Source organism: Ahaetulla prasina, chromosome 1 (genome assembly GCF_028640845.1).
Source record: "Ahaetulla prasina isolate Xishuangbanna chromosome 1, ASM2864084v1, whole genome shotgun sequence".
NCBI lineage: Eukaryota > Metazoa > Chordata > Lepidosauria > Squamata > Colubridae > Ahaetulla > Ahaetulla prasina.
Window position 1 is genome coordinate 360,092,762 of NC_080539.1, and position 27,774 is coordinate 360,120,535.

General features: G+C 44.2%; 1 protein-coding gene across 2 annotated transcripts in view; it reads right to left on the minus strand.

Moving 5' to 3' along the window:
* Positions 1-2,856: 2,856 nt before the first annotated feature.
* Positions 2,857-27,774, minus strand: part of ELL (elongation factor for RNA polymerase II) — a 58,957-nt gene continuing 34,039 nt past the window's right edge. For both annotated transcript variants that reach the window (XM_058163282.1, XM_058163281.1), the window contains exons 3-12: positions 26,627-26,748; positions 26,141-26,304; positions 22,323-22,576; positions 18,012-18,136; positions 13,025-13,121; positions 11,119-11,590; positions 8,006-8,072; positions 6,081-6,252; positions 5,704-5,748; positions 2,857-4,305 (exon numbers count right to left, since the gene is read on the minus strand). In XM_058163282.1, coding sequence (XP_058019265.1) covers positions 4,189-4,305; positions 5,704-5,748; positions 6,081-6,252; positions 8,006-8,072; positions 11,119-11,590; positions 13,025-13,121; positions 18,012-18,136; positions 22,323-22,576; positions 26,141-26,304; positions 26,627-26,748 — 1,635 coding nt within the window. In that variant the 3' untranslated portion in view covers positions 2,857-4,188. The remainder of the gene's footprint in view (positions 4,306-5,703; positions 5,749-6,080; positions 6,253-8,005; positions 8,073-11,118; positions 11,591-13,024; positions 13,122-18,011; positions 18,137-22,322; positions 22,577-26,140; positions 26,305-26,626; positions 26,749-27,774) is intronic.

Genomic DNA, 27,774 nt, shown 5'->3' on the forward strand with positions numbered 1-27,774 from the left:
ATGAAGATGCTACAACCATCGTAAGTGTGAAAAATGGTCATAAATTACTTTTTTCAGTGCCATTGTAACTTTAAACGGTCCCTAAATGAACTGTTGTAAGTTGAGGATTACCTGTAATCGTTGCAGCAAGTTGAGGTAATGTTGAAATTAGAACTACAATTGGGACCAGAATTTCCATTGCTAAGCAAAGTGGGGGTGAAGGGAGTCATGACTGATTTTACGACCTTTCTCGCCGGGGCTGTTAAGTGCATCATTGCAGTTGCTAAGTGAATCATATGGTTGTTAAGCAAATCCAGCTTCCCCCATTGACTACTCCTTGGAAGCCAGCTGGGAAAGGTGATCACATGACTTCAGGATGCTGCAACCATCATACAGGCCAATTACCAAGTCCCCAAATTTTAATCATGCGATTATAAGTAGTCCTTGACTTACGACCACAATTGAGCCCTAAATTTCTGTTGTTGAGTGAGACATTTGTTAATCTACAACTAAATGAACTGTTGTAAGTTGAGGACTACCTATATAAGTGTGACGTAGGGTTATTGAGTGCCAGGACAGGGCATAGTTTTTTTCAATCCTGTTGTAATTTTGAAATTGGAAAAATGAATGGTTTTAAGTCAAGGACTACCCATATGCCAAGTTTCCATTAGGCGTTATGTTACTATTTTGATTTAAAAAAAAAAATACCTCAATTTTTTCTAAAGTAGTGAAGAATAGCCAAAAATTCCATTTCTGACAAGAATGCTGGTTGAATCTGTCAGTCATTCTCTTGTCGGCCCAATCTATACCTAACAGGATTGTTGTGGCAGGAAAACAGGGCAAGTGTCCATGTGCACAACTTGGACCTTTTTAATGAAAGGTGGGATAGATCTTTAATCAACATATAGGTCCCCTCAGATCACAGAAATCCCCAAACCGAAGATTCTCTCAAAATTCATGTTCAGCACTTGAAAAGGTCACAATGCCTGGGACACAAGATGTCCAAAAAAAAAAAAAAAAAAAAAAAAAAAAAAAAGCCTGTATTTCCAATACAATGATTTTATTATGTGTTGCAAAAATAATAAAAATCAGTATTCAGCTTTCTATTTTATTTGTCCCTCTGTGTGTATGAATCCGTCCCCACCACCATTTGATAAAAGAAAAAAAGGCCGAAAATGCCATTTTAAACAGTATAATTTTGGCAGCGTGAAAAAACCGTTGTTTTTAATTCTTTTGTAAACAGCTTAATGGCTCAAAGTGTCTTTTTATTTGTCATTGTACAAGTATTACAAAAACACATGTTATGAATAAATTAAATCATATTCAAATAGGCTTGCGGGGAGGAGGGTTTACAAAGTTCCACCTCCCCTGCAGAAATATTTGCCTGGAGCTTTATAAACTGCTAAGATGGAAATAAAGCAGATGACATACCTTTTAAAATTAAAAAAAAAACAAAAAAAACAAAAACAAAACTATGCTCGTTGAAAACAGTCTCAGGATGAAAACAGCAAAGCAGAAACCTCACAGTACTTTCCCTCTTTTGGATAGTCATTAAATATCTGTTCCAAATTCTAGAAAGTTCCAGAATATATATTTTATTTTATTTATATACACACACTTGTGTAATGTACACAATACATCTTTGTATCCAACTCTGATTTGCAAAAATATTATATTGAGCAGATTATTCATATAAAGAACTGAGATCCCTCTCTTTAATAATTTCCCTCCAAAAATATTTGTCCCCCCTCCCTCCCAACTCTGCAAGATACCCCCTCCCCACAAAAAAAAAAAAGATTAAAGAGAGAACAGTCAACTTACAGCCCTTCCGTTTCACACTGTTCCTTATTTAAGGGAATTTAGATTGGATGTGTTTTGCCCTATGCCAGGGGTCTGCAAACTTGACTCTTTGCTGACTGAGGAACTCTGGGAATTGAAGTCCACAAGTCTTAAAAGAGCCAAGTTTGCAGACCCCTTGCCCTATGCCACCCACCTCTGTTAAGAGCTTTCAAGGAAATTAGGTAAAAGACCCAAATGCTCTTTTTGGTCATAAACTGGATTCCCTTGTAATGTTGCTAGGCTTCTTTCTCAATGATAGCCCAGACCTACAATGATAAGGCTTGGATTTAGGATTGTCACAAGTTGCAAGTGCCGATTAAAATGGGGTAATGGGAAGACAGACAAGGAGCACACAAGACTGAAGTCTCAGTCCTGGACAGGATACAAATACTACAGCTCCCCTCCAGCCTTGGCCAATGCCTCATAAACTGATCAGCATTGTTTCACAGGAAATGGCACCTCATGACAACGCACAAATTGCCAGCTGAAAATCCCACCCCACCCACCCCTTGTTAAGTCACAACTGCAAAAGTTAAGAGCGGGATGTGAAGTCTTAACGCTCCTATAACAGGAGTATTTGACTTCGGTTTCGGGCCAGGTCCCACTGGCGTTTGGGAAAGTCCTCAGAAGCTAAAATGCTTGTATTTCAATCTAACATGGGAACTGCAGCGGAAGAAAATTAATTTTAATGCCTGAGTAATATGCCTAGACCTGGGTTCATCCAATCCCATCTGCTCTGTTACTGTAATGTTTAGCATCTCCAATTTTAAAATAATCTCCTCTCAGTGGCCTCTGTTCAGAATGGACAGCACAAGAAATATTTCTGTTTACAAACAAGCAGAAGATAAGAGAGCTGCCAATCTTATCCTAAGCCAGCCTTATCTTAAGTGTTTTGCAAATAACCCTCCCATCTCTGCCCTGCCATACCGCAAAAATTGTCAAGAGCGGGAAAAACTGCAAAAAAGACTGCTTTTAAAAAAAAATCCTGGGTGATTTAACTCGAAGGAAAAGATCAGGAGGAAGAGCGGCAACCTCAGGCCGGACACCATTTCTATCTGGGGCAAGGAAAACATTTTGAATTAAAAACACTTCGCTCCATCTATGCCGGGAAAAGGCCCTGTCACAAGCTCAAACATCTGCCTCAAACTTGAATTGAGAGATGTTTTGAATTCAGAACTCTACCGGGATGGTCAGAACAGCCCATTTCGCAAAAACATTTCAAAGCCGAAACATTCTGCATACCTTCCACTTTTAATTCTAGCAGGTGTCGAATGAGGAAAATCACACCGGCAAAATTAGAAAGTGGGGGTGGGGGATCTGGGGTGAGAAAGGGGGGAAATGCAGAATTGTGCTTTTTAATCCTCTGCCTGAACTCTTGGTTTTTGGGCTGGCAAACGAGCAAAACAGAGAAAGAAAAACAAATTGGATATACCCTTCAGAAACAAAGCACCCTCTCTCATATGACCTTTGATTTTGTGCTGTTCCCTTTGGAGAAGTTCAGTTAAAAAAAAAAAAAGAGGAGCTCAGACCCACATTTTGCCAAGCCCTCCTCCCATAAGGAGAGAGTTAAGGGTCCCACCAAATGAGACCACAGAAAGGTCTGAGGATTCACAGTGAAACAGGACTCTTCATCTTGATCACAGAAACAGGGAATCCTCCTCCTAAGATCCCTCCCCCCTTTTAAAATTAATGCCCAGATACAGATTCTGTCTGGGCAGTCAGCAATTCATAAAACTAAGCTGCTGCATAGAAAAAGCAGGAAAGTTGAACAAACTTCTCTGACAATGGCCAGCCATGCTAGGGACATTAAAGCAGCATCCGGCTCCCGATCGGTTCACTAAATCCTGGCCAGGAGGGAAAGAAAGGGGGCAGATTGCAGAAATACAAACAAGAAAGCAGTGAGTTATGCAAGAATTTAATGGACAGCGGACAGACAGGTTTGTATATGGAGTTGTTCCCTCCCACTCCAGGAACATGAGCTCCCCACCACCACCACCTCAAGCTGGGAGAATTTGCAACAGAGCTCAGACAACCCTTTGTTTCGGACTCTATAAACTGAACCTGCATTGGAAAGTGAATAAGAGGAGTCCATTTTTAGGGAGGAAGGTTCATTTGCTGGCATCTAAGAATAAGCAAACTTTCCTTTCTTTAACTGGTTTGTTTGTTTTTTAATATCTGGGAAGAGACAGAGTTTAAAACGCTGAGATTAAGCCACATTGGTTCCTGGGTGTGTACAGTACAGTGATGGACTTCTCACGGGGATTAAATCCTGGAGCCACTGAGCCCAGGAAGCTGAGAGTGACTTCTCCCTCGCTGTGGGACTTGTTCACAGGTTGACGTCCATCTGGGTGTCTCACTCAGCCTCCTGGCTCAGTGCCAAGACTGAAACTGCTGTTGGTCGTATTCAGCTATCAGTTTTTTGATATGGGCCAGTTTGTTGTGGAGATATTCACAGCGGTTCTTCTCCTGGCTGTAATTTGGATTAGTCTGCAAGGGAGAAAAAAGAAAAGAGAAAAAAGGTTGACTATAGGAAGGGAATTTGGTCTGATGGTTAAGGCACCACATTAGAAACCAGGAGGCTGCGAGTTCTAGTCCTGTTTTAGGCATGAAAGCTTTGGTTAGGTGACTTTGGGCTATTTTCTTCCTCAGCTCATCCCACCCCGTTGGCTTACTGGAGGAGGAAACAATATTATGTATGTTCGTTGCCTTGAGTTACAGATAGTTCTCAATTTATGACTGTAATGGAGTCTGCCCACCCTGATCATTAAGTCATGATGATCGTAAATCGATCATGTGTACAACTCTACTTTATGCTCCTTTTTTATGGCAGCTGTTAAGCAGACCCACAGTCCTTAAGCAAACCATTGGGTTTGCAGTGGGTGCAGTTTGCAGTGGGTGCAGTTTTGCAGAAAACTGGAAGTGCTGTTATTTCACGAAATCACCATAAAATGAAGTCAAAGGACTGTGGAACGCTGCAAATGGACATAAATGTGACCCTGTTGCTAAGCGTCCAAAGTTCAGCCACGTGACCACACCACTCCCCGCCCCCCCCTTTGAAACTTTCAATGGGGTCATAAGCAGCCCTAAGATAAGTCTGTTGTAACTTCAAATGGTTGCTACCAGTGGTAAATCAAGGACTAACTGTATTTATCAAAATAATAAAGTCCTCCACATACGACCACAATAAAGGCAGGATTTAAAAAAAAAAGAGGTAGTGCCTTCAGTTAGGATAAAAATACCAGGCAAATAATTGCCTGTCCAACTTCAGTTAAGAATTATAGAAAACAAAACAGAAGGAAGGAAGGAAAGTGAGCAGATGCTGACATCTGATAGCAAGAAAAATAAGGGCTGCCTCTGGCTTGTTTCTATCGTCTGATAGACTTCAATTTTGCAACAGCCAATGCTTACTATGAGTTAAATCATCGTATTTAATAAACTAGTAGTTTTATTGGATAGCTGAAAGATACATTTGGTATATTGTCAAATTCCAATAAAAGGCAGAAGAAACGGGTTGTTTCATTCATTCTACCCTACCTGTAGTTTTTTGGTTTTTTTAAAATGGCTTTCAAATTAGCCATTATGGCAAATACCTATTGCCAGTTTTTTTTCTTACAGCCTGTCTAACTGAAGCCTTCTTTAAACTGGTGCTCTCCCCAGATGTGCTGGAGAACAAGATCCAGGAATCAAATGGTCCTGGCACCAAGGGACCTGCAATTGTGCAAGGAATCAAGCATAGGAAGGCCAGTTTAAACCTTGTTTTCTTCAGCCAAGCTGCTTCTAATCAAGCCAATGTTTTCTCAAGTGAGAAAATCGGGATTTTTCATCCCTGTTCCTCTCTTATCTCAAAAAAGCATTTAATTATGAACAAGGAACTCAGTGACTCACCTTTTTAATTTTTCGGTATTCTTGCAAGATCTGATCGTGGATAATCTGCAAAAGAACGACATGCCACGTTTTAAGAATTATTTTTAAAACCTTTTCTGCAGATTTCCTTCTGCAAAGGCAATCTGTGGGTTGAAGAGGCTGCTTTAGCTTACAGCCAAGATACTTTGGATCTTCTTAGATCTTTAGAACAAGGGTCTCCAACCTTGGCAACTTTAAGACAAAGCTGGCTGAGGAGTTCTGGGAGTTGAAGTCCACAAGTCTTAAAGCTGCCAAGGTTAAAGAACCCTGCTTTAAAAGATACTCTCTATCTTCTTCAACTGCCCAGAGAGGCAGGCTGCTGAAGTTGCAGGCCCAACCCAGCCCCCTGAGCTCCCCACCTTGTATTCTTCCGAGCCCTGAGAAAGCTGCTTTAGTTCTGAATCCAGCTGCATGAACCGCCGGGTTATCCGCTCAATACGAGCATGCAGGTCACGATACTCGCCGTATTCCGCATTGAAATCATTCTTATAGCTCTGACGTTGCTCCGAGGAAGAGATGGCACCGTATTTTCTGGAGCAGCAATAAGAATGAAAAATGAAATAATCCCAAAGGAAACAATTACAGGTTAGTCCTTCAAGTTATGATGATAGCGGAGCCTGCCCATTACGGTTGTAAGTCATGACTGTCGTAAATGGAATCAGTCATGTGACAACCGGATCTGAGGACTTTTTGTGGTGGTTAAATGAACGTGGTGATTGTACAACAAACCATTTTGCTATGGGCAGAGTTTTGTCAAAAACCTGAACTGAGTGCCATAAAATAGAGTCATGCAGCCCATCCAGAGCTTCATGGTGAGGAAGGCTGGTGTGATAGTAGGCCCAAAAGAACAGTGACAATAAACTCACAAAGGATAAGGAGTGACTCTAATGACTAGAAAAACTTGACAGCAAATATTACGCTATTGTTAGCCAAACAGATGGTGCGGCTGAATTCAGGTAAGTAACGTTTGAGGATTAACCAACATGAAGATTAACGGGAGGTTGAAAACAAACAAAAGGAAGTATAGCAATTCTTCACCTATTATCATCTGCACACAATATTTGCTGCTATGCTGGTGGCCATTAACAGAACAGTTTAAATCAGGGGTGTCCAAACTTGGTCCCTTTAAGACTTGTGGACTTCAACTCCCAGAGTCCCTCAGCCAGCAAAGCTGGCTGAGGAACTCTGGGAGTTGAAGTCCACAAGTCTTAAAGGGACCAAGTTTGGACACCCCTGGTTTAAATGAATATAATGAAAATGTATGATAAGGTGGGTTGATCAATGATAACTGTTGACCAGGGACAAAGAGAGCCAGTTTGGGCTAATGGTTAAGGCACCAGGGCTAAAAAGCAAGAGACTGTGAGTTCAAGTCCCACCTTAGGCATGAAAGCCAGCTGAGTGACTTTGGGCCAGTTGCCTTCTCTCAGCCCAACCCACATAACAAAGTTGTTTCTGTGGGGAAAATAGGAGGAGGAGGAGCGTGTGCTGGATATGTTTGCCGCTTTGAGTTATTTGTCAAAATACAAAAGGTGTGGGATATAAATGAACAAATAAATAAAAAAGTAAACTAGCCACAATGAACAATAAAACATCCATCTATCTATTGCTGGTACGTTGGTCTAGCTCTTTTATGAAGGAAAATTCTAGACCGAATTTGGTCGGCTATACAAAAAAATCCTCAACTTACGACTGAAATTAACACCAGATTGTCCCCTGCTAAGCAAGAGGGTTGTTCAGTGAGTTGTGCCCAATTTTATACCTTTTTTTTTTTTGCCACTGTTGTTAAGGAAATCACTGTTAAGTCAATCCTTGCAGCTGTTAAGTGCATCTGGCTTCCTTCACTAACTCTGCTTGTGGGAAGCTGACTGCGAAGGTTGCAAATTGTGATTACATGACTTGGGACGCTGCAAGTTGTAAATACAGTACATGCTAGTTGCCAAGCACCTGAATTTTCATCATGTAACCATGAGGGACCCTGAAACGGTTGTGTGCAGTGCCTGGACTTTAAAAGTCACTTTTTTCAGTGCCGCTGCAACTCCCAATGGTTGCTAAACGAACGGTTTTAAGTCAAAGACTCCTTCTCTCTGGAAGAGCTACTTCTGAATTTGTTCAAGCACAGCAGCTCATGGCTTATAAAGAAAGCAGCCCTATCTTTTTTTTCAGGTCTCTGCATGCTGAAAAATACTTTTGCTGCTTTAATGAGATACGAGTGCTCATACAAGTCCTGATGCAACATCCCCTCTTTTACTGTTCCGTGCAATGGCACCAGTCCTTCCACACTTACAGCAAGTAGTCAGGCCTGCCTGAAGTAGAAGATGGAACATTGGAGCTGTTGCACGTCCTGTTTAAACCTGGAATACAGAAGAAAGGAAGAAAGAGAGTCACAGGACCATTGACATTCTCGGACCGATGCTCTAAAAATCACCCTCAAAAGCTTTAAAACAGCTTCACAAAGTTTAATGACATTGTGTGTGCAAATTTGACAGAAATTCATGAAGACTGGGACTCTCTTTAGGATAAGCTAAAATAGTACCCCTTGGAAAAAAAATACTGTTAATAATTGTAAATAAATGTGGATAAAATATTTGTGGATCAATAGAATAGAATAGAATAGAATAGAATAGAATAGAATAGAATAGAATAGAATAGAATAGAATTTATTGGCCAAGTGTGATTGGACACACAAGGAATTTGTCTTGGGGCATTTGCTCTCATTGTACATAAAACAAGAAGTATCCATTCATGCAAGGGTGGGAATCTGAAAAAACAGAGCTCAGGATGGCTGCCAGACTGGATAGGGCTACTTTTGAATACCATTGGGTGATTATTCAGGGATGTTGTGCAGAAAAAAAAATTCAGATACTCGTGGCTCATTAAAAAAAGGGGAAGTACTTTAGCATTAGTACTTCCTCGAACGGGGGTGGTGGTGTCCAACCTTGGAACTTTAAGACCTGTGGACTTCAATTCCCAGAATTCCCCAGTCAGCTAAGCTGGCTCAAGAATTCTAGGAGTTGAAGTCCACAAGTCTTAAAGTTGCCACCCCTGACCTACAAAATCCTGAGTGAGCATTCACTCTAAATTCCATTTTTAGTTCAGACATGGAACAACAACAAAAAATATGTTAAGGATCAGAAAGGCTGATCACGACTCCAGGCTGTAGTTTACGATAGTTTAAGACAGGGGTCTCCAACCTTGGCAACTTTAAGACTTGTGGACTTCAACTCCCAGAATTCTTCAGTCAGCAAAGCTTCTGGGAGTTGAAGTCCACAAGTCTTAAAGTTACCAAGGTTGGAGACCCCTGGTTTAGGATATCAAGGGATTTACACTTATTCCATTTGGAGCACAGGAGATATCCTAGGTTTCATCACATTTGCTAGAATAACTCAACAGTACCTGTTATCCCTGGAGGAATCAGAAGTTGTTATGAAGCCTCTAATTCAAACAGATATGCCATTCCAGCATAAAGCAACTTCATATTATCAAAATTAAACATAAAAACAAGTAGTTAGTTAGACCAGGAGTCTGCAAATTTGGCTCTTTTAAGACTTGTGGACTTCAACTCCCAGAGTTTTTCAGCCAGCAAAGCTGAAGTCCACAAGTCCTAAAACAGCCAAGTTTGCAGAACCCTGACTTAGACTATTTATAATGCTGATTGTCTCTTGTGGATTCAAAGCGAGGTTTGGTCCATAAAAATGTGGTCACTTTTAGGAATAAAATTGGAGATTTAAGACTGAAAGGTGACCTGGTTATAGACTTTATGAAAGGCCAATTAAACAAGATTATTCCATGCTACGACAAATGGATATCCATATCCTGTGTATTTTTAAAATAAAAAATGAACATTTTTTCTATTCCATCTGCGATCTAGTGTAAAATGGTTAAATGAGACTTTTCAACAGGATTTTCAACAATTCTCTGCTTACTCACCTAGCGAGCCTATTCAGATTAGGTAAAGAAATGAAACCATCCTGGAGGATTTTGATGGGATCCCTTAACAAACTCAATCAAACTGAAGAAGCTACTTGCATAACCAGGGAAACGTTTAAAACAAAACAAAAAAAAGAAGTCCAGTTACCATGATTCAACTTCCAGAAAATTCTACCTGGAGGACTGAGAATCTTCCTTGACATCAGGATTCAAACCTCTTCCCCCTTCCTTATATACTTTTTGCGGTACTTGCAGTTCGAAAACAATATCCACTCAACTCGAGTGTTTGGCCATTTTGCAACTTTTAGATTGCTTCACAGTAAAAGGAACTAAGCTACTACAATTGCTTAGCAGGATGTAAAAGAGAAGCTGGATGGCAATTCCTCACTTCCCAGGCCATCAAAGAATGACTCTGGAGCAGGGATCTCCAACCTTGGCAACTTTATAGGACTTGTGGACTTCAACTCCCAGAATTCTTCAGCTAGCTTTGCTGGGAATTGAAGTCCACAAGTCTTAAAGTTGCCAAGGTTGGAGACCCCTGCTCTGGAGGGTCAAAATGCTTGTGCTGAGAATGGCAGAGCCATCACCAGCCTGCTGTGTGCTAGAATTTAAGCCAAACACCAACAAAGTAAAGCAGCTTATATGGCAGCAGAAGTAACATAACCAATCCCAAATTCCGATTCTGTATGTAGTCTACAGGCATGACCACAAAAGAAACCGCTTTCCGATTGGCCGGTCAACTGATTTATCTCCCTCTGTCTCATCTCTTCAGGTTTGTAGGAGCTTTCAATGTCTAGAGAAGCGTATTTCTCACTAGCTGTTCCTTTTATTTGTGGTACTATGGACTGAATTTGGAATGCTTTACACTCAAACCAAGATCGCTGCCACTCGGCAATTATATTTTTATGAGCCAATACTCCCCATGTTTCCCCTCGGTATATTTGCTTAGGATCAAACTGTAGATATAAAGGGATCGTGTATCTATATTGTTGGAACATTCTGCCTTGACCTAAACATATCTTTTCCTGGGATTGCACCGGTGGTGGGTTTCAAATTTTTTTTTACTACCGGTTCTGTGGATGTGGCGTGGCTTGGTGGGTGTGGCTTGGTGGGCGTGGCAGGGGAAGGATACTGTAAAATCTCCATTCCCACCCCATTCCAGGGGAAGGTTACTGCAAAAATCCCCATTTCCTCCTGAACAGCTAGAAATTGGGAGGCAGAGAATAGATGGGGGCAGGCCAATCAGAATTTTTACTACCGGTTCTCTGAACTACTCAAAATTTCCACTACCGGTTCTCCAGAACTGGTTAGAACCTGCAGAAACCCACCTCTGGATTGCACAGCTGCTGCCTGATCAGAGAGGAAGATGCAGCTGTTTTAAAGAGCTGTAGACAAGATGCCACTGAAACTCTCTCCCATGTGTTACAAAGCCCCAAATCCGTCCGTTCCCTTACTGGGTCCCATCCTCACCTGCACTGTCTTGTGAGGGGCTCATTTTGGAGCCACCCTTCTTTAGTTCACAGTTTGGCTTCTCATGGACCTGTTGCTGCTGCTCCTCCTTCCTTTCTCGCTCCTTATGTTTCTTCTTCCTGGATTTTGAGTGCACCACACAATTGTGTTTGCTCGTCTGGGCAGGGTCTGCAGCCGACCGGCTTGCTGTCCGCCTCTCGGCCGGCTCCACCATCTCAAAGTCTTTGCCATTATGGTTTAGATCGTTGCTGACATCAGCAAGCGGGTCATGAGGCCTAGGTAGCTCCAGAGTGGGCAAAAGAGAGCTAGAGCTGACTGAATCAGCCGCCGCCATGGTGGGCAAAGAGGTCTCCTTCCCGTTGGCAGAGTTGAGTTTGCCATTGAAAGTGGGCTGAGTCCTTTGGGCACAGTGAGAGATCCTTGGCTTTTTGTTGGCGAGGGGGTCAATAAAGTCCAGGGGCTGGGGTCGCTTCTAAGGAAAGGAAATAGAAATAAGATTAACAATGAAAACAATGTTTCAAAAGCATACAAATTAAGAACTGGGAATAAAAAATATCTTATTGCCACTAGGGGGCAATGCAAGGCCACTTTTGTGTTCATTTTGGCTTTTACTGATTTTTCCTAACCAAAAAACCAAAACCAGTAAGTGTCAATAATATTGCTATTCTGGTTTTATAGTGCTTTCCCTCTGTCCATAGACTTCTCCTGCCCAAGACATTCTACAGATGTCTCTCCTTTGGCATTTGGGCAACTATTCAGCATATATTTTGTGTACATGTGTTTAAAGCAATGTGTTTTTCAAACACTTTTTCAACTTTGTAAGGTCCATGTGGACTTCGACTCCCAGAATTCTGTCTGGCTACGGAATTCTGGGAGTTGGAAGGCCATTCATCTGAAACTTGGCGTGTTTGAAAAACGCTGGATGTAAATTTGAAACAGGGATGTTGAAACAGAAACAAAAACTAGAACTGAAGAAGCTTCTTGGAAGAACAGTAAAACATTTTCAAGGGGGGGAAAAAATCCCCCCAGAAAGTCCAGTTGTCTTTTGGAAAGCACCTTTGGGACAACCATGACCTGGCTGAGTGAGCATAGCTGGCTGGAGAATTCTGGGAGTTGAAGTCCACAAGTCTTAAAGCTGACAAGTTTGAAGACCTCTGTCATAGACAATCAGGGATGTTGAAAGCTCCACTTTCCTAGATGAAAAGTGCTCAACCCTTTAGCCTACTAGCCTGACCACAACAGCTTTCAGTGTCAGTCACAGAAACTTTTCTGAGCAGGGCTGCCCAAGATCCCTCCAGAACCTTTCTAAAGACTGAGCCTGGTGTGGTTGGTTGTTGTTTTTTAGGGAGTGGGTGGGGGAAGGCCAACCTCCCCCACCAATCCCTCCTGCAAAGAAGCAGCAAGAAATCTCGTGGAACATAGAGGCAAAGCCTTTAATTCAACTCTTGCCGTTAAAAAAGGGTGGAGTAGCTTGGTGGTTGAGGAAGGGGGCCGTCTTATTTCCCACCCGGGAGGGAGGGGGGCCAGTGAGTAGCTCCCCTGCAGCCTCCAGTTGGAGAGGAAGCCGGAACTCACCTGTGGGCAGCCAGGAATCACCATGGGAAGCAGAGTTGTGAAGGCCTGCTTACAAACCACCTTTTGACAGTATGGGAGGGTAAGAGGAAGGCAGGTATGGGGTAACAGTTGCAACACACCAAGCCCAGCCAGCATGGGCTTGGAAAGCCCCTTTGCACAACTGAGCAAAACTTTCACTAGAATACGTGTTGTGTGTTTAAGACAACAAGCAAGGCCTCCCGCGGTATTTGCATATGCGCGAAACCCTGGGATGGTCTGGTCAATTTGAAAACGTTCATCCGCCTTGTATACCTGGATCGAATATGTAAACCGTGAAGAGTTTCCCACCTACCTGGGGTGGGGAGGAGGAAACGTGTGCGGTGTCCCTTGGAGGACTGGGAGCAGAATTCTCAGGGACGCAGCTGGGATTCTGTGGCTGGCAGAGTTTCCTGGGAAAAAGAACAGCCCAACATTGGCTCTCAAGCATAAGCATCAATGACTGGAGCCATTGAGCCAAGAGCCAAGTTAAAACATCCTGGATCAAAGTGCCAAACGTTTCTTTTTAAAACCTCAATTTAATGGTGGAAGGCATTGAGTACATATCCATCTATTTATGACCAAAACTCTTTTGTGTTTATCTGCTTGTCCCCTCAGGTTAGTCCAAACCAGAGGTCTTCAAACTTGGCAGCTTTAAGACTTGTGGACTTCAATTTCCAGAATTCTCCAGTCAGCTATGCTATGCTGGCTGGAGAATTCTGGGAGTTGAAGTCCACAAGTCTTAAAGCTGCCAAGTTTGAAGACCTCTGGTCCAAACAATACATTATATATCACAGCAATGTTTTGACTCAAGCCAACCTAAAATCTGCTAACTTAAAAGAACGGGTAAAAATCCACAGCCCATTACTCCTGTGAGATTGATATTTCCACGATGCTGAAGTGTTTTAGTCGCAAAGTTGTGGGCACTGTAAGCATCCCCACCATCGCGGGATTGTGATTTCTGACGCTCCTTGCCAGCTTCCCACAAAATCAGTGGGGAAGCTGGCGGGAAGTTCAAAGTTGCTTCCATTCCCACTGCTTTTTTGCCTTTCTGTGGTCCATCCCTTTTATCAGTTTAAGTAAGTAAATACCGACTTATTATTGAATGAGTTCATTTGCCATCACAATTAGTTTTCTATTTATGATAGGATTATTATTACATTGTTATTATTATTATTACTACTTTGTTGTCTTGCATGTACACTGAGAGCTTATGCACCGGAGACAAATTCTTTGTGTGTCTAATCATTCTTGACCAGAGTAGAGTAGAGTAGAGTAGAGTAGAGTAGAGTAGAGTAGAGTAGAGTAGAGTAGAGTAGAGTAGAGTAGAGTAGAGTGTAGTGTAATGTAGAGTAGAGAAAATTGAGTCGAGTTGAATCATATCACGTAGCCTAGTGCAGAGGTCTCCAACCGTGGCAACTTTCAGCCTGGCGGACTTCAACTCCCAGAATTCCCCAGCCAGCTTTGCTGGCTGGGGGATTCTGGGAGTTGAAGTCCGCCAGGCTGAAAGTTGCCACGGTTGGAGACCTCTGGTCTAGTGTAGCATGTATTGTATTGTATTGTATTCCTATTCCATTCTATAAACTCTTCTTAGCTATCATGGGCACATCCAGCACTGAGATAGAAAAAAAAATATGGTCAGCCTAACTTTAATGTTTATTCTGATCACATCAGACTGTACTACCTTTCTCTCAAAGGATGACTCATTCAAGGACTGTCTAGTGAACATTAAATTTTAGGCCGACCATATTTTTTTACCCCAATGCTGGATGGTTTTTCCTGACCAGAAAGCCGGTAAAGGCAATCCATCTTGAAGTATAGAAAGGCTTTTTCAGCAACTGCAAAAAACAAACAAACCAGACAAAGGTAAGTATTCACCTGGCCAGACTCTGAGAGTTCCCCACTTCCAAGTGCTGTACAGAGATGTGTGCCGGTGTGCATAGGAAACTCAAAACAAATGCTGCTCTTCCTCATTGCTAATTAAGCAGGAGGTGGCACAATTTCCCCCTGGTGTCGCGTCTTCTGTTTCTATTCCTGTGTTTTTCATTTGATTTCCCCCCCGATTTTCTTCTTCATTGCTAAGGCAAACAAGAACTCTCTTTCCTTTTTACTGTCCCGTTTGAACAGTTTCCAGAGTTTGTAAACCCAGCTGGCTCGGAGGAGAGACGCTGTTGGTTTAACAAGAATCTGAACGTCCAGGAGTTTTCTTTGGCAAATGAAGGGGACTGATGGGCACTGAAACCCAACTACTGAATTATAATTAAATGGAAAATTACAAATTATACACAGGCTGCATAGAATCAGGCCATGGGGGTGGAACAGATGTATCAACTCAAGCCCTCCAGGGGAAAAGAAGGTGGTGACTTTTATGCCCCTTCCTTTCTCGTATTTATTTTTTTGGCTTGTGGATAAGCAGTAACCTAAAAATAGAGTGTGGAACGGATGGAGCCGCCTGGGCAAACAAAAACGAACCAAAAGAAGCCCAGAAGGCGACAAAGCATATTCCAGTTATTACAATCTCAGTCTGTGTTTTGTCCCAAGAAAAAGCAATGGCACAAGTTTTGCAAACTGGTCAACTTCTCTTATTCTGATTTTTGATTCACTTTGCTTGCCCCTAAGTGGAGCCGCGTAATGGGGTAAGCTCCCGTTATTTGTCCCAGCTTCTGCCAACCTAGCAGTTCGAAAGCACATAAAAAATGCAAGTAGAAAAATAGGGACCACCTTTGGTGGGAAGGTAACAGCGTTCCATGTGCCTGTGGCGTTTAGTCATGCTGGCCACATGACCACGGAGGCGTCTTTGGACAGTGCTGGCTCTTCAGCTTTGAAACAGAAATGAGCACCGCCCCCTAGAGTCGGGAAAGACTAGCACATATGTGCGAGGGGAACCTTTACCTTTAAGAGGAATGGGCTGCAATTCCCCAATTTCTCCAAAACTGAAAACCATAATTTATCACTTCCCAAGGATCCTGCAATTTCATGCAGACTTTAGCCATAGGTTTCTAAGCTTATTTTCCCAGAGATCTGGAGTAGTCTTTCTCAACCAGCTGCTGAACTTGAGAAATACTGATCTAGAGCACAATGAAGATGACTGAGGAATAAGGAATGTTGCGGAACGATTCCTAGAATTCTTAAGTCAGCACAATCTGTTAAGGGATACTTGGGAATACAGTTTAACAACAGGTTCTTGGGCTTAATCTCTGTCAATCTCAATTCTGGGCTGCTACAAATTCAAACTGAGGTTTTAAAGCGGTATTTCTCCACCCTGGCAAAGTTGAGGATTGGTGAATTTCAATTCCCAGCGTGCTGGCTAGGGAACTCCACCAGTTAAAATCCACACATCTTCAAGCTGCCAAGATCGAGAAACACTGTTCTAAAGCTTTACAGGTAGTCCTTCATTTACGATTGTAGTTGAGCCTGGAATTACGATAGTAAATCGTGCTTTTTAAGTGGATCACCACATGATCGCGTCTATTCTGCAGTGGTCATTAAGTAAACACAGTGGTCATTAAGTGAACCAATTATCCAATGGCTATTTTTTTTGTCAGAAGACAGAGATGGACTGCAGAAAAGGGCAAAAAAAAAACCCAACACCACCCATCAAAAATTATGCTCTCATGATCGCAAGCCATAAAAGTGAGCTGGTTGCCAAACACCCAAAATGAGATCGTGCGATCTCATGTATGTGCACCTGGCCATCAGAGCTTCGAAAATGGAGAAGTACCTTTTGGAGGGGGGGTCTGTCATAATTTTGAATGGCTGCTAAGTGGCCGGTCTTAAGTCAAGGATTACCTATATATGTTGTATTCCACAGCAGAGCAATCTGCAGCTTCCAGGAAGGGCCAAATGTACTCTTAGTCGGGATGGGAAATCTGCGGATTTGCAGACATCGTAAAATTGAGCAGCTCAAGCCAGGATGGCCAGCAAAGGGTGATGTCTGGAGTTACCATCCCACAACTCCTTTAGAAACAACGGCAAGAGTAAAGACACAGCAAGCTTGGCCTTTGTGACTTCCGCTCTTTTAAAACGGTTGCTCCCCTCAAGAACATGCTTCCCTTGCCGTCCGTAAAAGCAACTTGCAAAATGGTGGCTGGAACGGAGGCAGTAAGAGGTTGCACCAGCATGAACCACAGCTGCCCTGATCCGAGAACAGAGATGAGCTTCCCCAAGATGTTGACTTTGTGAAAGGAAAAAAAATATTTGTCATTTTTGTCACTCTGACAGGGAATAAGAAAGTCCTGCCAGTCTTCAACAGGAGATCTCAGTCATCCTTCTGTCTGTACTTGCTACAGAATATTCTGCAAAAGCAGATCCCGAGACCAAAAACAAAACAAAACCAGGCCACCACCAAATGAGGAAACTTATCAATGACCGGGGGAAGGAAGTCGCCTGTTAGTGACCCACTGGATCAGTATTATACTTCTTGCTTCTGCTCAGCCAGTAAAAGCAAGCAGGGTGTGTACATTCTGGATCCTATTGATTAAAGAACGTCATCTTATGAGATCCAGGAAATGCCCATTCTGTTGCAATGCCTGCCTTCCGGAGCAGAGGTCTCCAACCTTGGCAACTTTAAGACTTGGGAGGGAGTTGAAGGCCACAAGTCTTACAAGTTGCCAAGGTTGGAGACCCCTGTTCCAGAGGGATGTCACCCGAGAGATTTCTGCAGCTCCCATCCTTAGGATGTCCAGAAAATCTACTAAAAATCCGGTTGTTCTCTTGGGCCGGGGGTGTCAAACTGGATCTCTTCGAGGACCAGATCAGCATTGTAGTTCTCCCCAGTGGGCCAGCCAGGAGAGGGCGGGGGGAGATGGGATGGATGGCAGATGGGCCCTGTGCCCCATTTTCGACCTGGACGGCCTCCTGCAGCACTCTGTCGGTCAAAACAGGGCATGGGGGGGAGGGGGAGGCCACACGCACCCCCCCATACCCTGTTTTTGCCAGCAGAGGCACCATAGGCCAGACCTTTGCTATTTCCAGGCCAGTCCTGAGGCCGGATCCAGCCTACAGGCCTTGAGTTTGACACCCCTGTCCTAGGCCTCGGAATAAGGTGATTGTGCACCCTCCAACTATTTGGTTTGGCTTATGGATGGGGTGTTTCGCTCCTTCGACTGGCCGTGATTTCTTTTTATATGTATTGTTTTTTTCTTTTGAGTTGTTAAGCCACTCCAGAGTCCTCCAGGAATGAGAGATGCAAACAAATAAACCAACAAATAAACCTTACATAAATTCTAACACCTCATATTGAGGTACAGTTCAACAAGTCAACGAATTGGTGCCGATTCTGAAAGAGACCCTGGAGCTCCTACCGGAAAAGGATCCTCTTCAGCAGCTGTTGGTCTCCTTCTGAGTAGCCGGGCCAGTCCTTTTGCACTTCTTTGTAAAGATAATCTTTCAGGGTGCACGTGCTGTCTTTGGCATTCACATTCGCAACCTGTGGGATGGGGGTGGGGAGGAGGAGTTTAAACGTGCTGGATGGGAGCCAGAGAGACCCAGTATAATTGCAGTCCTCTAAAAGCACCAGACAAGCACTTAATTGCACCAGGGCGGCATGAAAACCACACATCGGTGGGGTTCTTTTTGCATTTTGCCAAGCCATCCGTTAAGAGCAGGGATTCAGCATTTCAAAAAAAGAAAAAAGGCTTTGCCTATGAGCCTGAAAAGGTTCTAGCTCTCATGAATGAGGAACATAAGCTTCACAGTCTAACTCTGCATTTCTTGTCTGCCTGGAGAAAGAACACAAGATTTTAAGAACTTTAACAACAAGATTCCAATTCTGAGGGGAAACCCTTTGTAATTTATTTTGCTCCTTGAATGATCTTTTACTAAGGGGAGAGAGTGAATATCAACCGTGGTAACAACAAAGAAGCAAGGCTATAAATATACTAGTACAATTATGACTGTAATGGAACTTGCCCATTATGGTTGTAAAATGAGTCAATCATGTGTCTAACCCAATATAACTACCTTTTTGTGTGTGTGTGGCAGTCATAAAAAGAATGTCACAGTTAAGCAACCACCATAGTTGTTAAGTGAACCCATTGTTTGCTATAGTACAATTTGGCCAAAAACTGGGAGTCCCAGCAAAACCATTGTAAAACCATTTCTCCTCCACCTAGACTTTCAGACCGCCGCTCACCACCGCAGGGAGACGGAACCAATGCGTTGGTTCCGTCCCAGGCGCCTGATGGACCCCGAGAGGTTCCTGACGGAGCTTGGGCCGTTCCCTGAGGATCTTGCCCACAGCACGACCGAAGAACTAGTTGCGGCCTGGGAACAGGCCGCGGCTGGGGCTTTGGACCGTGTTGTGCCTTTGCAGCCTCTGACCCGGCGCAGATCTCAATTGGCTCCTTGGTTCTCTGAGGAGCTGAGAGAGATGAAACGCCGGAGAAGACGCCTAGAGAGTACCTGGAGGTCCAGCCGTTCCGAGGCTGATCGGACACTAGTTATGTCTTTCTCGAAGACCTACCTAGTGGCACTGAGGGAGGCGAAGCGTTCCTACGTTTCCACCCTCATTGCGTCGGCAGATAACTGCGCGGCCGCCCTGTTTCGGGTGACCCGCTCTCTCCTACATCAGGAGGGGCGGGATGACCCTTGCAGGGACGTGCCGAGGAGTTTAGTGGTTATCTATATGATAAAATCACTCAGCTCCGGGATAGTTTGGACAAAAATTGCGATGATCCAGGTGAGATGATGGAGACGCGTCTTGTCGATGTTGTTTGGGATGAGTTTGATTCTGTGGCTCTCGAGGACGTGGACAGGTTACTGGGGAGGTTACATGCCACTACATGTTTACTGGACCCGTGTCCCTCCTGGCGGGTGCTGGCCACTCAGGAAGTGACACGAGGCTGGCTCCGGGGAATTATAAATGCTTCATTGTTGGAAGGGGTTTTCCCCGCCGCCTTGAAAGAGGCGGTGGTGAGACCCCTCCTCAAGAAGCCTTCCCTGGACCCAGCTATTTTGGGAAATTATCGTCCAGTCTCCAACCTTCGCTTTGTGGCGAAGGTTGTAGAGAATGTGGTGGCATGGCAGCTTCCCCGGTACCTGGATGAAGCTGTCTATCTAGACCCGTTCCAGTCCAGCTTCCGGTCCGGATATAGTACGGAGACAGCTTTGGTCATGTTGATGGATGACCTCTGGAGGGCCAGGGATAGGGGTTGTTCCTCTGCCCTGGTCCTGTTAGATCTTTCAGCGGCTTTTGATACCATCGACCATGGTATCCTGCTGCACCGGTTGGAGAGTTTGGGAGTGGGAGGCACCGTTTATCGGTGGTTCTCCTCCTATCTCTCTGACCGGTCGCAGACTGTGTTGACAGGTGGGCAGAGATCGACCGCGAGGCGCCTTACTTGTGGGGTGCCTCAGGGGTCGATTCTCTCGCCTCTCCTGTTCAACATCTATATGAAGCCGTTGGGCGAGGTCATCAGTGGCTTTGGGGTGAGTTACTAGCTGTATGCTGACGATACGCAGCTGTACTTTTCCACCCCGGGCCACCCCAATGGAGCTGTCGAAGTGCTATCCTGGTGCCTGGAAGCCGTACAGGTCTGAATGGGGAGAAACAGACTCAAGCTCAATCCCTCCAAGACGGAGTGGCTGTGGATGCCGGCACCCCGGTACAGTCAGCTGCAACCGCAGCTGACTGTTGGGGGTGAGTTGGCCCCAACAGAAAGGGTGCGCAACTTGGGCGTTCTCCTGGATGGACGGCTGTCGTTTGAAGACCATTTGGCGGCCATCTCCAGGAGAGCTTTTTACTAGGTCCTCCTGGTTCGCCAGTTGCGCCCCTTCCTTGACCGGGATACCTTATGCACGGTCACTCACGCTCTTGTCACTTCTCATCTGGATTATTGCAATGCTCTCTACATGAGGCTACCCCTGAAGTGCACTTGGAGGCTTCAGTTAGTCCAGAATGCAGCTGCGCGGGTGATTGAGGGAGCCACACGTTGCTCCCGTGTAACACCACTCCTGCGCAGTCTGCACTGGCTACCTGTGGTCTTTCGGGTGCGCTTCAAGGTGTTGGTTACCACCTTTAAAGCGCTCCATGGCTTAGGGCTCGAGTACTTATGGGACCGCCTGCTGTTACCTTATGCCTCCCACCGACCCGTACGCTCACACAGAGAGGGTCTTCTCAGGGTGCCATCCGCCAAGCAATGTCGGCTGGCGGCCCCCAGGGGAAGGGCCTTCTCTGTTGGAGCACCTACCCTCTGGAACGAACTTCCCCCTGGTTTGCGTCAATTACCTGACCTTTCGCCGTGAATTGAAAACGCACTTGTTTATCCAAGCGGGACTGGCTTAATTTTTTAAACTTTTTGAATTTTAATAATTTTAATTGGGGTATTTTATTAATTTTATGGGTCAAATTTGACGGTTTTAAATTTTCGGCCATTTATAGAATATGTTATTTTGTTTTAATTTGTATATTGTATTGTTTTTAATCTGGCTGTACACCGCCCTGAGTCCTTCGGGAGAAGGGCGGTATAAAAATCTAAATAATAAATAAATAAATAAATAAATAAATAAATAAATAAATAAATAAATAAAAAATAAATAAATAAAAAATAAATAAATAAATAAATAAATAAATAAATAAATAAATAAATAAATAAATAAATAAATAAATAAATAAATAAATAAATAAAAACAAACATGATGTGACCACAGGACACAGCATATGACCATACATGTGGCTATGCTGCCAAGTGCCCAAAGTGTGATTGTGTCGCTATGGGGGACCCCTGACAGTCAAAACTTTGGATCTGAATTGAAAGTCCCCTTTTCCACTCCATCATAACTTTGAACAGTCACTAAGTGACTGGTCATAAGTTAAGTAAGTTACCTTACTTATTATTTCTTATGTTTTCTAAAACATTTAGTACAATATTAAGTACCATAACAACAACCAACAATGAACAAGCATGGGGCAGTGGCCTTTCCCTACGGGGGTCGCTTCGTTTAGATCGGGGGTGTCCAACCGTGACAACTTTTAAGACTTCTGGACTTCAACTCTTAGATGGAATTCTGGGAATTGAAGTCCACAGGTCTTAAACTTAATGAAGTTGGACATCCCTGATTTAGATATAAATGAGTGAACCACCTCCGGTTGTCCTCAGTGAACATCACTGTCACATTCTGAGCTCTCAGCCCCACAAAACAGCAAGTCACACAGCTCTTGGCATGAAATGCTTTAATGCAGGCTAGAATCGTGACACAAAGTGAACCAGAATTCAAGTGCTATGCGCTGCCGCCACCCAGCTGATTTTAAAGTGCCGGAACACCCCGCTCCTCTCCAGCGGCTTCCGGACGCCAGGAAACGTCAGCCGCGGTCTCTTCGCGTCTCCATCTGCATGCCTGCTTCCAGCTCTGCCTCTCCTGCTGATTGTCGCGATTTACAGTCCATGCGCTTTCACACACCGTCCTAAGTCCAGTCCTTGTGTCAGCAAACCCTCCCGACTGGCAGGGCTTCCCCCCCACACTCAGAGTCCCCCCCCATCCTCTACATACGGCAACTCCGAGATGGCACACTGGATGTTCGCCATTTCGGGGCTTGACAATTGCTTCATTTCTTCAGCATCTGACCACAAGTGCATGTAAGGCGTTTTATGACACTATCCAAAATATCAATTTACCTGCTGCAAGAGGCTGTCCAAGGAATCCTTATCTTGCAGAGAAAGGCCATCTTTTTGCAACCTAAGGAGGAGCTCTGGTTTCTTATAAGGCTTGAGAGCCAGCAAGTGCATCACCCTATCTTTGAAAGGCCTCTGGGAAACAGCACTGTTGCCCTTCTTGATGGCACTGGCGAGGTTGACAGGTGTTGGGCGTATCCGTGAGGGAACAGTGTCGGAAACCCCTGGTGCAGGCTTACGCATCTTAACGGTCTTTCCTATGGATTGGGGGAAAAGAAGAGAAAACACAGGACCTTTTTAAAATTCTTTTCAGACAAAGTGAGCCTGGAATTAATATTCATCAACCCAGCATACCCAACAAAGCACAGTTATTGACATCTAAGTCAGGGGTCTCCAACCTTGGCAACTTTAATAAGAGTTGTGGACTTCAACTCCCAGAGTTGAACTCCCAGAGCTTTGCTGGCTGAGGAACTCTTGGAATTGAAGTCCACAAGTCTTAAAGATGCCAAGGTTGGAGACCCCTGATCTACGTTACTTCTGCAGTTCTTAATTTGAGATTTTTTTCCTCTGAATCATAAATGGGCAGCACTGGGTCAATCCGAACGGTGATGAAGCAAAAAATACAGATTTACAACTATTGCCATGTAAGGATTAGCTCCAAAGACAGGACTTAAGTAACTTATAGCCAAACCTGTTAAGGCTTTGTGAGTCATAACCACTTGTTTTATCTCTTGAAAAGGATCAGGAACCAATGAAGCTGTTGTGACAGGAGAGTCACATCCTCTGTCTAAGTGGCCTGGTTTCAAGTCAGCTGAAGTTTCTGAACCATGTCAAAGGTAGTTCTTCTTAAAAGCCGACATACTGTGCTTTTGCGGCTAATGCAGATGTCACTATGGTTACGAACCCCTTTCAAAACTCCTTATGGGCCATGCCATTTTAGGCCTTCCCTCTATTACAAAGTACTTCCGCAGAGTTCAGCTATCTGTCACGAATGCTTTAATTCTTATTTCTATACACAGCAGGAAGGTCAACTCAGCAGCCAGCGTTGTTCCTTTCATCTCTATGATTAATATGATGCATGGCTGCTGGTTCAATTCAAGACACTGGCATAGATGCAGCCTCTTTATTTGTAATTATCTATTGACACGTATTGTTTTTCCTGATTGCGGTAAATAGCGTAGTCTGTTCTTCTGTTTTGTAGGGGTAAATCCTCACTTCACAAAGCCTGCTTTAAGATGTTTTCCTCCATTAGGCAAAGTTGCTATGATGCAGGACGCTAACACTAGCCTTTTTAGATAGGCTAGATTACAGTTCCCCCAAAGCAGCTGCAAAGACTTCTGGTCTGAAAGCATCACAGAATCCTGAAGTTGGAAGGGACCACTTTTAATTGAAAACAGGAATCCAAATTGTAACTTTTTAGATAGGTAGCTGTCCAATCTCCATATAGCCAATTAAGGGGAGCCTACCACCTCTGAACTTCTCTCCATCTCTCTCTCTCTCTGTATATCTTCAAGTCAGTGTTAACATCTGGTGACTGTAGTTTTCTTGCCAAGATTTTGGAAGTGGTTGCCCATTGCCTCTTCCCTAGGACTGAAAGTATGATGATTGACCCAAGGTTACCCACCTGACTTTGCGCCTAAGATAAGACTAGAACTCACAGAAACCCACGGTTTCTAGTCTGGTGGCTTAGCCACTACATCAAACTGGCCCTCTTGTATAACTCTGAATTTCTCTGAGCATTCCAAAATTATCAGTACAAGCTATTAGGACCAGCTATCTAGAAAGATGTGTATTCTTCTCATTTGCTGCTCATCTTAATCATGGGGAGGAGGGAAGGAAGGAGGGAGAGAGAGAGGGAGAGAGAGGTGGGAGGGAGAGGGAGGGAGGGAGGGAGGGAGAGGGAGAGAAGCTAGCCCTATTTTGCATGCCACAAATTGGGGGCAGCTGTCCCAGTTCTGAATTTCAAGTGCTTGACCTTCACAGAAATTTCCCCCATATTTTAATTCACGTTCAAGATTTCATATGGGCTTTGAAAATGTTTCATTAAAAAAAAGAAGAAGTTCCCTCACACCCCAATTGGGATCCAGATATGACAATGGGATAAAAGCCATATGAAAGGCAAAAAAGCAGATAAGGGGGTAAAAAGAATATTAACAGTTTTATAATAAAAGGAGTCTTTTTGCCTCTGTGTATATATGTATGTATCATAAAAAAAAAAAAAGCCCCACTGAGACCAGCTTCAATTAACACAGTTAAAAAAAAAAAAGGTCAGGAGAAACACAGGCAGTTCAGCAGTCATATCCAGGAAGGCAGACAGACCCGCGTGAGAGGAGATATTTTCCCAGTCCAAACTTATGATTTAATTTAAGACATGTAAGTTTCCTACAGACCAGCAAGTCAACCTCCTCCTCAAGCTTCTCTGATAAAGATTGCTCCAGCAAACCCCTTGTGCTTTTCCCAGAAGAACAGACCACACTTCCTTCCTGAATGCTTGACTTTTGGTCTGCTTGAAATGTCTAACTTGACTCAGAAAATGATGAGTCAGGGTATCTCGCCAACCACAGCCGATAAACCCGTCCGGCTTCTAAGTTCAGATTTGCTGATGGTGAGGGGGGAAATACTGGCCAAGTTATGATTTGGGGAAGATCCCTCTCTCCTTGGCCCGAAGACAAGAAGGCACCAAAGTTCAGAGATGATACATCTAGTGCAGGGGTGTCAAACTCAAGGCCTGAGGGCCAGATCTGGCCTGCGGGGTACTTAGATCTGGCCCGCAGGGCTGCCCTGGAAACAGCAAAGGATCAGCCCACTGTGCTTCTGCCAGCAAAAATGGAGCTCAGGAGCCTGTTTCTGCTGGCAGAGTGTTCGGGCCACCACAGGCGCCCCCAACATGAGTGACATCGAGCTGGCCACACCCACCCGCCCGCCCCCGCTCCCCAAGATCAAACACAACCCTGATGCAGCCCTCAATGAAATCAAGTTTGACACCCCCGATCTAGTGAATGTGTGAAGGGCAGCAAACGCTGGGATGCTGCCCTCTAGCCACTCTGGGGCTAATCTATCTGATCAGGTGGTTCTCAAAATATTATATTGAGAGACTTTTCTTGGAAATGCTCTAGGTCTGGGATGTCAAACTCATGGCGTCACGTGAAGTATCGTGACTCCCCCCCTTTTGCTAAACCGGGCATGGGCATGGCCAGCGTATGACGCATCCGGGCCGCAAGTTTGACACCCCTGCTCTAGGTGATGAATGGGAAGCTGTGCATGACTCTGACTCTTGGTTTTGATGAACGGAAGAGTGGAATAGTGGTGGGCAAAAAGCGGTCCACTCGGCCAACCTCCTACCAATCTGGATGCCCTCCAACTGTGTAGACTAATGCCGACGTTCTCCAGTCAGCATGGCCATCATGGTGGAGAAGGTCCTGGTAGGGAGAAAGGCTGATTAAGCTGTTTGTGTCTCTGCTATTTGCTACTCTCCCCTCCTGTTTTTAGAAAAACGAAAGGATCCACAGTGCTGGATGCCTCTAAATCAGTGTTTTTCAAGCCCCGCAACTTTTAAGATGCGTGGACTTCAACTCCCTGATTTCTAGCTGGCTGGAGAATCGAAGTCCACGCATCTTGAAGTTGCCAAGTTTGAAAAACACTGCTCTAAACAATCACAAACACCAAGGATTCTGCAAATGTAATTTTCCACTTGTTTAGGAAACGTCTGAAATCTACAATGCCACTGACGGCTAATAGCTATATATGCAACTCTTTCACTCTTTCACTTTCCAGGTGGGTGTTGAATTCACATGTGCAAAGCACGGAAGCCCCAGACTTACCGACGTAGCGCCCTCCAGGCTTGATGACAATGGCGCCCCGGCTCCGTGTCTCCTCTTCCACCAGGGCCATGCTCTGCTTTGCCTTCTGGTAGGATTCATCGGTGGCGCAGACAGTGATTTTGTCCTGGATGCTGCCAAGGCAATCCAGCTGAATGTTCCCATTGCTGTAGTTTTAAAAAAAAAAAAAGGGGGGGGGGAGTCAGAAATTAAGCCTTTGTCACAATCTCTCTCTCTCTCTCTCTCTCATTATATATCCCACTGAACGTAAATTGTTTTGACCCCAGCCTCTGTTGCCTTCTGGGTTGCCAACCTGTATTATTCTCTAGTTCACTAAGCCCTTTGTTCCAGGGGCCTGCTTGGTACCAGGTCATGCACGATGGACACCACACTCTTTTAAAAGAGGTGGATCAGGCTTTGCAGGGGAGAGAGCGCACAGGCACGTCTACGTCAGGAAGCAGCTCCTGCAAACACAGAGCATTTCCTCACCTGGACACATACTGCTGGATGCAATCAAAACTCCCCTGAGGGCTGTCCTTGCCAATATTAGAGAGATAAAAGGAAAATGTCCGAACTCCTGTTGGGCAGTCTGGTCTCGGTATTGAGATGTGCTGTTTTAGAAGAATAGGAAATGTAAATATCTGTCCCAGCAAGAAAGATAAAACAGGTCTGAATTCCAATGAAAGAAAGCACAGCCAATTATGAGGTCTAATTCAATCAAAAGATCGGCGTTAATGGGGAGAGAAGGAAAATCCGGTGCGTCTACCCAGAAAGAGATGCAGCCTTCTTGAAGGACCTAAGAAATGAGAAGGTGGTTTATTCCGGGTGAGATATCCAATCGGCTAAATTAATACTCCAAATTTCAGAGCCTTGGGTATAGGGGGGGAAAATAGACAATTTCTATTTCTTTTTTGTATGTATGTTTCCTTCTAGTTTTGGTTTTGCTCATTGCTCTTTACTTTTAAAATGTTTTTCTTGCTTGTTTCTTCTGTCTCCTCACCCCATTTTTCCTCCCAGGTTGTTGCCCCCCCCCCACTATACAGGTATTCCTCGATTTAGGATCACAAGTGAGACCAAAATTTCTGTCATTAACTGAGACATTTGGCTAAGTGGATTTCGCCCCATTTTATGACCTTCTTGGCCACAATTTTGTTAAGTGAATCCGGCTTCCCCGTTGACTTTGCATGTCAGAAGGTTGCACGAGGGGATCACATGATCCCAGGACGCTGCAACCGTCATACATATGAACCAGTTGCCAACCACCCGAACTTAGATCACGTAACCACGGGGATGCTGCAAAGGCTGTAAGTCATAAGTCACTTTTTTCAGTGCCACTGGAACTTTCAATGGTCACTAAATGAATTGTTGTAAGCCAAGGATTATTTGTAAGGTTTTATTTTTAATTATTGGTATAATTTAATAATTGCTACCAACCTGCCTTCCATCGAGGACCTGTATACTGCACAAATCAAGAAGAGGGCCGTGAAAATATTTGCAGATCCCTCGCATCCTGGACATAAACTGTTTCAACTCCTACCCTCAAAACGACGCTATAGAGCACTGCACACCAGAACAACTAGACACAAGAACAGTTTTTTCCCGAAGGCCATCACTCTGCTAAACAAATAATTCCCTCA